The following is a 13,564-nucleotide window of genomic DNA, read 5'->3' as shown; positions in this document are numbered from 1 at the left end:
CGGGGTGTGTTTGATGGCAGAAAAGATTTGTATAAGAATGATGGCCTGCACTGGAATTCATTTGACATCAGAAACCTGGAGAAATTACTTCTTGATAAATGCAGAGCGTCAGGGAAACTATATCATCAAGGGAGGAATGGGAAAAATGTGTGTGAAAGTTCAGCTATGGTATACAAACGTGATAAAGATATGAATGCCTTTGAACATGGTTATAATATAGTTATAACCGTATTATAACCATGTTCAAATTGGTGGTAAAATAGCCATATAAAATATGGCTATTTTACCACCAATTGGTGACAGTGATCATGCTGTTCCTTCTTGGGAAGTATCTACTTGTATTGAAGCTCTGATTAAAACATACCTACATGCTGAACTACAAAGATGGAAATTATGATCAACTTAGAAGGATACTATATTTTTTGGTCCCATGGTATCAGTTACTGAATGGAAGACATGTCAGCAATGCATGGGAATCTTTGAAAAAGTGCTTGAATGAGGCAGTATCTCAATGTATCCCTAGTGTTCAAAGAATAAAGAAGTTGGAGAGTGAAATAGATATGCAGCCTTATTAAGCAAGAGATCCACAAGAAAAAGGCGATGTGGAAAGAATATCATGAGAATAATAGTGAGAGGAGTTATGAAATATATAAAGCTCAGGCCAGAAAAGTAACGAGTATTTTGAGAAAAGCTAAAACGGTGTATGAAAAAAAATTGGCCATGAAAGCTAAAGGCAATCCAAAAGAATTTTATCGTTATGCCGCAAGCAAAAGAAAGCATGAATGTGGAAGAATAACTTTATTGAATGCAAATGGGACACGAGTGTCGGAAGCTAAGGAGATTGCTCAGTTCATGAGTGTTCACTCTGTTAAGATATATCAACTAGGTGTATGTAGCATGTTGCACAGTGCTACGTTGGATGAAGAGTTAGAGGGTCATGAAAATGAGGTTGAAGAACTCTTGCATAACCTGAATAAGAATTTGTCTATAGGGACAGATGGAATATCAGCCCGTTTGCTAAAGAAATGTTCAGCTAAATTGGCGAAGCCTTTCACACATTTGTATAACTTGAGTCTCAGCTCACGAGTGATACCACAGGAATGGAAGGAATGTATGATAGTTTCATTGCACAAGGGTGGGTGCAAAAATGATGTCTCCAACTACCGACCTATTAGTATCTCTGGTGTGGTAGTGAAGATTTTAGAGAAGTTGGTAAGAACTCGCATACAGAAATGGGTAGACAAGCATTCTATACTCTGCAGGGAACAGCATGGGTTTACTAAAGGAAGGTCCTGTTATTTGATAGGATACGACACGATAGGCTGTTGTGTAAACTGGAGAATATGGGATTGGAACATAATCTATTGACTTGGATCAGAGGATGGTTAACAGACAGACATCAAAAAGTGGTATACAGTGAGTGTGAATCTATAAGATTTAAGGTAACCAGTGATGTACATAAGGGTTCAGTCCTTGGGCCATTAATGTTCAATCTATACATTAATCACTTCAAGCCGGGTCTATCATAGGATTTGCAATTGTTTGCTGATGATGCGAAGATAGGCAGGGCAATCAGGTATGTTACTGATATTCAGCAATTATAAAATGATTTGAATAGACTGGAAATCTGGACAAACGAAGATGGCTATCAGTTTAATGTTAGTAAATGTAAAGTCTTGCACTTTGGCGTGATTACAGTTGCTGCGGCATATTATATTAGCGGGATTATGCTACAAGAAACTGAAGAGGCAAGGGATCTTGTGTATTGGTGGATAAGAATTTAAAGTTCAAAGATCACATAGCAAAAGTTGCAAATACAACTCAGAGGATAATTACTATGTTGAATCGAACCTTGACATGTAAGGATAAGGAAGTAATTTTGCCTCTTTATAAGGTTTTGATAAGAAGACCACACCTGGATTACTGTGCGCAGATTTTGTCTCCCGGGTTCCAAGGGGATAAAGAAGCTGTGGAAAGAGTGGAAAGAAGAGTTACAAAGATTATATTCGGATTACGGGATTTAGATTATGAGGACAGATTGCGAGTATGTGGATTACAGACTCTTGTTAACGGGAGAAAGAGGGGTGATATGATAGATCTCTATAAACTTTTGAATGGGTGTTATAGCATTTCAAATGATGAAATTTTTCGTTATATATGCGGGGAGATAACACGGGGACATCCATGGAAGTTAAGGCTATTCTCAGTCAAGAAAGGGGTAAGAGCTAGGTTTTTCTCCCAAAGAGCATGGAGTGAGTGGAATAATTTTCCCTTAGGGGTAGTGAGTGCATCAAATGAATTTAAGGGAAGGTGATAACTGGGGTTGGGTAATTTCCAGCCTCCCTCGATAAGTCCTTGACTCCCAGGAGGTCACAGATAATAATAATTATATATATATATTTTTTGACATTTTTATTATTTCTCAGATAAATTACATACATTATATGAATACAATTATACATAACAAATACTTTCTCGTACATAAAGTTTTTTCAGATAATAATAATTATAATAATACACAGATAATAATAATTATATATATATATTTTTTGACATTTTTATTATTTCTCAGATAAATTACATACATTATATGAATACAATTATACATAACAAATACTTTCTCGTACATAAAGTTTTTTCAGATAATAATGATAATAATAACTGTTTACAACGTATATTATTATAATATTCATAATGATGATTATTACAGGTGTTTATTTGCAATTTTACACTCTATATATACAATATCAATGGATGTAATCACTCTATATTGCATACTTTTGTGACAGTTATTACATACATTTGATTACATATGATACATTACTTACATTTGTTTACATATAATACATACATTACATACATTGGTTTACATGTGATACGTACATTACATGCATTTGGTTACATATGATTCATCTTGGATGAGAACTAATTTCTCTGTTTTCATCCTCGAAGCTTATATGTAAGCTTATCTGATGATTGAGAAATTCGCACGCACGCACGCACGCACGCACGCACGCACACACACACACACACACACACACACACACACACACACACACACACACACACACACACACACACACACACACACACACACACACACACACACACACACACACACACACACACACACACACACACACACACACACACACACACACACACACACACACACACACAATAACTTGCAATGTATTGATGCGTCGCTGAACTGGAAGCCTGAACGAATATATTGTGTTTCATGTATGGTATTTTGGGTGCGTGTTTCTTGTTCATAGTATGTCCTTAGAGCTCCTTTCAGGTTATTGTAGTTTGTAAGGTTTCTGTATTCAAAAGGTAATTTGTTTATCATGTCTGGGATATAGAAGTTTCGCGTGCCTTGCCGTAGTGATTATTGTATTTATATGTGATATAATTAGTTGTCTGACGTCTTGTTATACGGTATGTATTTCTGACTATCCTGTAGTTGGCAACGAAATAATGTTTTAGCAAAGCTTCATAGTGACATAAATGTTTTGCTGTCAGTATTTTGTGTTGACATTGCAATATATTTAAGGTCGTTATTTTCTCTTTGTTCCCAAAAGATCAGTTTTATCATTTTGTACTGTAGCGACATTAATCTATTTAATTTGTAGGGTGCACAGAAAGCATATGTTGTTATAGCGTATCTTAGTATATTTTGGCATAGTGTTTTGTATATTAGTGTTTTTAGGCGTATGGGAATTATGTCTTTTAACCTGTAGAGTTTGCCACTTATTGTTCGGAGTTTGTTGTGTAGATGGTTTATGTGGCTATTCCAGTTCATATCTACATAGAAGTAAATTCGAAGGTATCGTATTGTTTCATCCTGAGTGATTTTAGTGGTTTTGCTGTTCTGTGTGTTTTTTATGTTGGAAAGTGGATGTTGGATGGTTATATATTTATTATCAACTGGTCGAGTTACTGGATTTCTGAATATCATTAATTTTGTCTTTTCTGAGTTTAGGTGTATGGAGTTTTTCGTGAGCCAGTCTATGATCAGATTTATGTCATGTTGCATATTTGTTTGGGCTATGCTTGCGTTATTGTGGATGGATATTATTGCTGTATCGTCTGCGTATTGGAATATCTTACCTTTGAGTGGTAGCTGATTAATATCATGCGTGTAAATGTAGAATAGAGTTGGGGAGAGTACAGCTACCTGTGGTACTCCATAGGTTACTGGTAGCTCTCTGCTCCGGTTTGACCCGATACGTGAGATATGCTTTCTATTTTGAACGTAGTTTGTAAACCACCAATGAAGAGGCCCCTCTATTCCAACATGCCTCAGCTTTTCTAACAAGGTTTGATGTGTGAGTGTATCGAATGCTTTAGTTAGATCAATAAAGACTACAATGGCAATTTTGTTTTTGTCTAAGGCGGTATTAATTACGTCTGTAAAGTTTTCCAAGAGAGATGTTGTTCCCTTATTTTTCTGAAAACTATATTGTGTTTTGAGGATAATATGAAAGGTCTCTGTGTATGCTGTAAGTTTCTTCAGTATGATCCGCTTCATAATTTGATTGATAATTGGTAATGCTGCTATGGGTCTGCAAAACAAATAATAATAATAATAATCGGTAAAGAATGTTAGACATTTTGAAGCCACTTTAGACTTCTAATAAGCAGCCTGACGGCGCTCAGAGGTGACGAAATTCGTCAACATAAAAACATTCACAAACATCCGTGTTTCAAAGTGGAATTTCACACGACAACTTATTTGTTGGAGAATGAATATGTCATCAATTAATCCGTGAGACTATTAAATTAGCAAGGATTTCCCAGAGATGTTCAAAACTTAATAACAGATTTCTAATTCTATCAATTCCAGGTTCTTTTTTGAAGCAAATTCGCGGTAATTTGCAGTTGTAATAAGGGGAACTGATTTCGTGTCGCAGATAAACAGTAGATCATAGAATCTAAGGTTTCCAACATAATGCTCTTATGGTGTATCAATATCATTACAACACCAAACTAGGCAAACATCCTCATCCTAAAAATAATGCATCCCTAAGAGAGTAAATTTTCAATTCTACAGGATCTTAGTTTTAGATTATAGCACTGTTACTACAATCAATTTTTTGTCGATGCTTTATCTCTTTAAGAATTTAATAGAATAAAAAAAGTATGTGATGCTCTTAGGTCTCTTTCTATGCGCATGTATGGCTGGTTAGTCAGTTTCATGTTTCAATATTGTTACAGCCTTTCATGCATGTGTGACGTTTCATAGAAAATAGTAATAAGTAAGTTAACAGTTTCTGAACTCTATCAAACTGCAATACGTCATCCAATATGGATGCAATATATCACTGAATTTCTGGTGCATTCCTTCTGCAGGTTTCGTATCTAATTGTAAAGCGAAATCCCCATTCATATCTAATAATGAAGTGTTATATTTTTTGCAGTATACTATACTATAAATAATTCACATAATCTCTGTAACATTTTGGTAGTGATGGTTCAATTCTCTAGGTCGTCTGTATAATATTGTACTACATTATATTTTTGTTAATATTAGTGATAGCGTTATTAATATTTGTTTTAACAGACATTAACTGAGATTAGTTTGCTATTTTTCTTACATAGGAAAAATATCGAACTTTTCTTTCTAGGAAGAGCCTTATCTAATGGAAAAAACGTCTGAGCCCGGAGAAATTATTGAAGGAAATGATCAATACGAAGGCTACTGCAAAGATCTAGCTGATTTAATTGCCGAAAATCTTAAAATAAATTATATTCTTAAATTAGTAAATGATTCTGCTTATGGTGGACAAGATCCAAATTCGCCTGCAGGATGGAACGGTATGGTCGGTGAGTTAATTAGGAAGGTAGGTTTACAACATTCTTTTGAATATTTTATCTGAACCTATATGTAAAAAAAAAAAAACTGCTAATAAGATTTTTAAAACTGCAATGAAAAGTTAGGAAATTAATTAAAATTAATTGAAAACTAATTTTCGGCGCTTCTAAAAAAAGTTACCTTTTTAAAAACAGGTAACTTTTTTTTTAAAAAAAAAACTAATATATCGTAGGTTTTATTTTAATTTGATTTTTTGCTTTACTAAGTTTAGTAGTCTCTTTTAAGATAACTGAGGTTCTATTGTAACTGTATCGATTAAACTACTGATAGCGTAGATTTTAATAAGATCTTACATAATTGTCAACGTTTGTCGCCTAGTCATAGTAAACGTATTTAATTATAGTTAATGAATTAGATGTTTGTAATTGTTACAAGGGTAATTATTAACTCGTCATTGTCGCAACTAACATTCGCCGAAGAATTTGACCATTGGGAGTTATTATATATTCGACTGCAATGTTCATTGCATTCATTAGAGAACTAAAGACGTAATGAATATTGTATAATGATAAACATGATCCTATGGTCTTACATGAAATGAATGTTGCAATTTTTTTCTCCTTATTTGCTTTGCAATTTTCATTTGTCAAGTATCGTACATGTTAATGAATATATGCTTATATTAAGTGTGCATCTTAGGTAATATCAATAGCAACGAACTGTAGAAACACACATTGTATGCAAATGTGGTTATTAAAATAATGTATAAAGAATTTTATCAGTGATGAATATTTAAAAAATGCAGTTAATCACAATGACTGATTTAATACTGCCTTCATAATATTTTAGCGTAAATGTAATATGTATAGGAACTGCGCGATCATTTGCATTTTTATAAAGAAAAATGCAAATATATCATCTAGACCAGGCCTGAATAAGACGTGGACCACAGTCACTAGTGTATTAACTGTCGTCATATCAAGTAACTAAGCAATTATTGGCTGTTAATTGCGCGTGTGTTATCATATAATACAAACCTTTTCTCGATAAAGAGCTTATTGCGGGTGCATCTCTGGCTGGAGCCACGATTTTGAAAAGAAGAGATCACTAGTTTCTCAAAAGATGAGATATATCCCTTTTGTTTAATCAGTGGAAAGATAACCTGTTGCTTGTCTAAGATCGGTAACTGTGGTCCTGAGAGAGCGTGTTAGGTATGAGATCGCCGTCTCAGAAGTCTTGTAGGAAAAAACAGAACTTTATGTGTGCAGCAATTGACCGAAGCTTTTAATGAAGGCTGTTTCCTTCCCATATCCCACACGAACTATGCGCAGGGAATTGAAGAGGATCGGTATTGGCGGTCGCATTCCTATACAGAAACCATTGATTTCTGCGAATTTTCTAATTGAGTGACCGTTATGTGTACTACAAATATTGTAAAGAATATTGGACTATTTTCATAATATCTAAATGGATAATTGGAAACTATACCCATAAAATAGAACAAAGAAGAAGCAGTTGGAATGATATAGGGGATTTATGACCATTTATATATTCATGCTACGTGTAATTTTTAATTTTGATAAATCTAAAATGTTTGTCTACTGCATATATGCTACATTCGTGGATAATGCAAAACAAATGCTATATTAATAATTTCGTATGAAAATATTTTAAAAAATGACATTTTGTGAAGAATATACATTGTGTTAGGATAAAAATTGTTATATTTGCTAAACTGTTTGAATTATAATTGTTAAATCTTTCATGCGCATAAAAACTAAAGATGCTTGTGATCAGAAAAGAATATTTAATTGGTTAATATAATACCATCACTATAATAATTGGAAGCCTGAAGTGACACAAAATATCCATATTTATTCTCTGTAAACGATTTTCTATATTGATCAACCCTATACCCACCACTGCTAATAATGAAACAGGCTTACAACCACTCATGGGTGCAATGCACAAAAATATTAAGAACAAACAAATTATTTTCACACTAAATATTTAGAAAGAGTCATTTTGTTATGCATTTGTTCAAATATGTCCTATATTTTTCACAATTCTTGCCCTTGACTCAAATAACTGCAAATTTGGCTTGATGATTTGTCCGTTGCTGGAGTTTCAAATACAAGCACATCACAAAATTCTTGACTAGATCTTTGCTATGTTCTATGCTATGCACTGTGTCTAATTCCTCTCTCTCTCTCTCTCTCTCTCTCTTAGAACTTAGAATGTAACTTGTCATAGCTATAGATATCGTATACGAGTTTAGCAAATTCCCAAGTTTCCTTTCATAAAAATTAAATTAAATGAAACAACGCACTCAAAAAACATCCGAAAAACCTTAGCGTTGTGAAATGTCGTCCACATGTGTAATCAATATAGAGAGTAAAGCTGATTGTAATCCGCGATGATATTATTAATTCCACTTACTTGATTAGAAGAAATGCATTTCTCAGGAAAATTAAAAGAGTTACCACGCTTTCGAAATCCATTACGTCTATTTCTATACATATATTCACTAAAATAAAGTAAACTTGTTATCTTTGCAATTGTCATCAAAAACAGCTACAACAGTGCTCATTTAGGCAGGAACTGTTAATAAGATCCTTCTGTTGTCATTATAAAATATCATATCAAAATTTCCTGTTTTGCCTATGGTAGTATTATTTTAAAAGATATGATTGAAGCGAAATGAATTCTCTTTATCAGAAAAAAAAGAGCGATTCATTTTACTCAATAGATTTTTAAAAAATTTATAAAGGAGTTCAACCTTATTATTTCAGCAGAGGATATGAAATAACAAGTAAATGCTGTTATCTTAGAGGGGAAATAAAAGTCCAACTTAAAAAAAATCAGAAAAAGGAACTTTATTTTTTTCAACGCGTGTGTTATGGTGAATTTAATTGTTGAGATTTCGTGCATTTTCATGGTCACTTATTACATTCATTCAAATGTCAAATATTAGAAATCACGCATCTAGTACTTTCAGTTGAAGTACTGATTACTATACCTGTTTTTGTTGCAGGCAGAACACGCAAGCATTGGGTTTCACATGTAAACATGAACAAATGCAAAAGAAAAAAAAAGGGATTTCCCCCAGTGAGAAGGTTATATTTGGAAATGAGGTGTAATCTTTGATGCAGCGCTAAAACCATATTTTCTCCATATACTTGTCAGTTATTGTTTGCTTCTGCTCTCTTTTAAAGTCCTACTGTAAAGTCCAATGCAGCTAAAAGGAAGACTGTTTTTGAACTAGCAAAAGGCTAGTTCAGATCCACCCATTTATTGGTACTTTTTAAATGAAGGGTGAGTTTGTCGATCTCACCACGGAGCTGTCAGGGCTTATTAGGTCTTAGCAAAGTAGACAAATCGGCTAAAGTTATCAAACGTACACTTTACACATATAGCTGCTTAAAACACGAAAGTAGATATGAGTATACGTAGTGGGTACCACTTCGACTACAGGAATATTTCACTCTTAAAGCTGCTTTCTTCTTCAGTTGGAGTGGAGGACACTTTATGCAAGTTTATATAATTCAATAAAATGCATTTCAGATGATGCTCTAAAAATACATTGACTGAACTTAACATTCCCCCTCTCCCCTCAAAAAAAAAAAAAAAAAAACTTGGATGATGTACAAAGTTCTTAAAATCAGACAGTAAGTGAATCTTTTAAATATATTGTTGGTACTCTGATGATTTTCTAATATAAAGGCAGTACAGTAACTTATAGTACGAAGAAAGTAGTTAAAAAATATAGACGCCGATGGAGAGAGAGAGAGAGAGAGAGAGAAAGAAACGATCTCTTGTCGCTGCCAATCTAGTGCACGTTCCTTTCTAATGACATGAAAGACGCAGTTTTCTTCAACGTGACGCTATAACCTTAAATAAGAAAACCTGCACTTAATCACAAATCATGCAAGCTGACTTCTGCCAAAGTCACGGATTTCTTTTCAACAGTGAGAGTTCAGCTACAGCAATACCTGACTACCGATCTTCTTTCTATGAAGGTTCTTTCTCTAGCAACCAGTACTAATTACTGCTTCGAGCAGTTGCCAGGATCTATGCATTCTACGGTAAACTCCGCAGGCACGAAAGGTCATATAGCATTCTCTCTGCTACTTCTTGCACGACAAAAGAATCTCCAATCTAAAGTCAGTGCTGTACTAGACTTTAAAACTCTTAAAGGAAATCCTGGGGTAATAAGTTTGGCAAACAAACCAGCTTTTATTACACTGCTTTATAATCCATTCTTACAAGGAGGTTATAAGGATTTCTTAGATGCACGCGGAAATAAAGTTTATATGATTGCTTGTCACTATACGCTATTCGGGTTTATTTGCTTACTTATTTTATTTTTCTTAATTGGGACCACTTCCAGTACTTTCATTATATTGAAAAATAAATTATACCCAAAGGAGGATTAAATAACAAATTAAACCTAGAATACATGAATAAATAGATGTAATGAAGTCGTAGTGACCTTCATGGCCAATGTTATGCAGAATTGGCTATTATTATTCCTCCTGTTTCTTCCAAGACTATAATAATAATAGAAGCTGATGGACAACATCCTTTACTGTCCAGCTACATTTTATCGAATCAACTTCTATTTTTTTTCTTTTCTTTCTATCTCTGTCCCTGCAGTAACCTTCCTCACTATATCTTCTCAAAAATACAACTTTCAAGTGTTTAACAAACACAGCAGATTCTGTGTACTATATATATATATATATATATATATATATATATATATATATATATATATATATATATATATATATATATATATATATATATATATATATATATATATATATATATATATATATATATATAAACTCGCCATGACTTATCTAACTCTAAAATGTTTTTATCCTTAAAAAGATTGAAATTTAGAAATAAACACACCTATGCAATAACATCAGTTCAACCTACTAGAAAATTGACACCAAACGTTTAATATTATGAACAAATCAGCCAGCAAATAATCAAGAAGAATCAGTATATATTACTCACTCATATTTTTGCTTAATGCTTTTAATTTCATTGTGGCTAAATTCATTCTCTCATTGACTATCTGTGAATTGATAGTCCATCGTCCACTTCAGTAAAATACTGTAGAATAAATGACTAATTCTCAATGGGCACACTAAACTATCAATAATCTTCACAGTAGATATATTAATTTAACTGTAATTTTCAAACTATGTACATTGGTCAGATGAACCTACATTCACTGCCAAATCAGACTCAGTTGTCGGCAGAGCTAATGACACAATATTAGTCATTCAGCGATTATAAACAAGATTCTTGTTTGATTTCTATTCTTCTAGTGAACAAAAAGTAAACGGAAGTTAACTTAAGAAAGTGTCATCTAGAAGGATTTTTTAAATTTAATTTATTTATTTTTAATTTAATTTAATTTAAATTAACTAAAATTAAATTAATTTTAAGTTTAATAATTTTTAACCCTCAGTGTTGTTATTATAATATTTATATCTGAAAATAGGTTTACTAGTAAAAATGTTTATAAATATTTTCTAACACAACACTTTATTCAAATACTTTATCAACGTAATTTAGTACATTGACTTTAGCGTCCATCCCCCTTTTTCAGAACGGTCGTTATTGTATTTTTTTAAATAAATAAATAGTGTGATTTGTTTAGATTCTATGCTGTTGAGTAGAATTTTGAAAGGATGCGAACTTATCAAATCTTTATGAGGTTTTTTTTTTTTTTTTTTTCATCTGAACTAGAATTAGTGACTCTGATCCAAAGTCACCTCTAGGTTTTGTCCTCGAAATACGAAATATGAGTTTTTTCAACCAGAAAAAAACAAAACTGGACAGAATAACACACGTGATTTATAGATATAATAAACTCTGTCGTCGCCTTAGTTGATCCAGCTGGAGATTAAAACAACTACTACCACAGATTCGTAAAAAATTAACAGTCAAGTGAACTTGATACAGTGATTGAAGAAACAATGTTGTGAAATATTTAAAATATGACACTTCAAATATGTTCTGTAATTAAAATTATTAATAATGGAATAACATTGGCAAAATAAACTTTTGACTGCCTGTAAGAAACTTGTGAGCACTCAGCTAATAAAATTTCTAAATAACTTATCGATAACGATCACAACTACCTGTTCAGCTCTGTAACTATGAAATAAGCTAATACCAAACCTTTAATATATGAATGCTCAAAAATGAAGGGTTATCTACTCTATAATATAAAATGATAAGGCTTTTTTGTAACATTTTTGTGTCACGTTTTTCGTCAAGTTATTTGAAATGTTTTGAAACTCAGGGCTACCCTGAGTATCGAGTTTTGAAAATTCGAGTCATCAGAATTCAAGGAGAACAGGCCTACCACTCCGAAACTCAGGGGGGTTTGGCGCCGTAGGGCAGCGCTTCCCAAACTGTGGGCCGCGGCCCCCTTGGGGGCCGTAGATTTTGTTCAGGGCGGCCGTGAAATAATGAAAACAAATTTAAAATGTTTTAAAACTAAGTTGATTTTTTTTTATTTCAAAAGAAACGTATTTAACTTTTATTATTTATTATTTCTTTTTTTGTTATTTTTTTATATTTTAATGCAAAAATTCACACATTGGTGTTGGTTCACAAACTTTGCTTCCTGCGTATTTCGGCGCTTAATGAATATTAGTAAATATTGCTTATTCATATGTTTCATTTCAAAGCAGTGGTTAATTGTATTTACTTCGAATGCTCTCCAGGGAAGCTCCAAATCTTCCTGTCCCTTTCATCACGCGTTCGTAATCAGGGACTGTTGATATTGACTTTATATACATATCAAAACTCGTTTTATATTATCACTGTCATCCGAGCTAGTTTTCTGTTACCAATAAAAGTTTCTCATATACTTCACACATGAAAAAAAGCTTAAACAAGTTCATGTGGGGAGACAGTAACTCACTTGCAGTGGTAAACAACACCCCTCCCTAACAACCACTATACTGCAGAGGCAATAAAAACAAGTACTTTTATTATGCCAGTGAATAAGGTATGAGGAGTCTGTGTAATATATTTCTCAACAAATAGTGCAATTAGAGACAACTGGGATAAAAACACACTAATTAATGAATCACATGTCCCCTCATACAGAAACTATGCTGTATAGACTGAAACAAAACCATATGTTGCATGGGCAAACACAGTATCTAACTAAAAACTATTGTTGTTAATTAGATGTGTGTGAGTTCGATTTCCCAAGGCAACAATAAAATTCAACCGAACGTGTTAAAATTCGTAAAAGTGTTAAAACTAAGTAATATATATATATAATGAATGTTATGGCAGTTTCACATATGGAATTCGGTTGAAGAGAGAGTTAGCATTTCAGCTCAATTGTCAGCTATGCTTTTATCTTTCGGTTGCGCTATCTTTTGTTAATACCGCACCAATCATATGCACGTTTTAATAACCTGCCTTTGCTGTCTGTTTCGCGTTAGGCTTAATTACCGTAAAGGGAGAAAAGTCACAAAAGAGAAAAATGTTCCTGGTCCGGGGATTCCCTTATTCAGGTAATATTCACTAATTTCGTGTTATCAGTCTGTGGTGTGCCAGTATCGGTAAATGGTGATATTATTTGATCTATTCTACGTTAAAAAATTTAACCCTGAGATGGATAAGTGGCTGATAAAAAATTAAAAAAAAATCCCACCAAGAAGCAGAAACAGACTCAAAAAAAAAAAAAAAGGACAGTAT

General features: G+C 33.1%; 1 protein-coding gene across 1 annotated transcript in view; it reads left to right on the top strand.

Moving 5' to 3' along the window:
• The window catches only part of LOC150104172 (glutamate receptor 1-like), a 509,694-nt gene that overhangs the window by 405,848 nt on the left and 90,282 nt on the right, over positions 1-13,564 (top strand). Inside the window, exon 9 of the mRNA XM_090396414.1 lies at positions 5,631-5,846. Within this exon, the coding sequence (XP_090252540.1) occupies positions 5,631-5,846 (216 nt within the window). The remainder of the gene's footprint in view (positions 1-5,630; positions 5,847-13,564) is intronic.

Source organism: Typopeltis vanoorti, chromosome 8, assembly GCF_054136105.1.
Source record: "Typopeltis vanoorti isolate ZY-2024b chromosome 8, IOZ_Tvanoo_1.0, whole genome shotgun sequence".
Lineage (NCBI taxonomy): Eukaryota > Metazoa > Arthropoda > Arachnida > Uropygi > Thelyphonidae > Typopeltis > Typopeltis vanoorti.
Note: the sequence above shows the minus strand (reverse complement) of the source record. Positions and strands in the feature narration are given on the sequence as shown.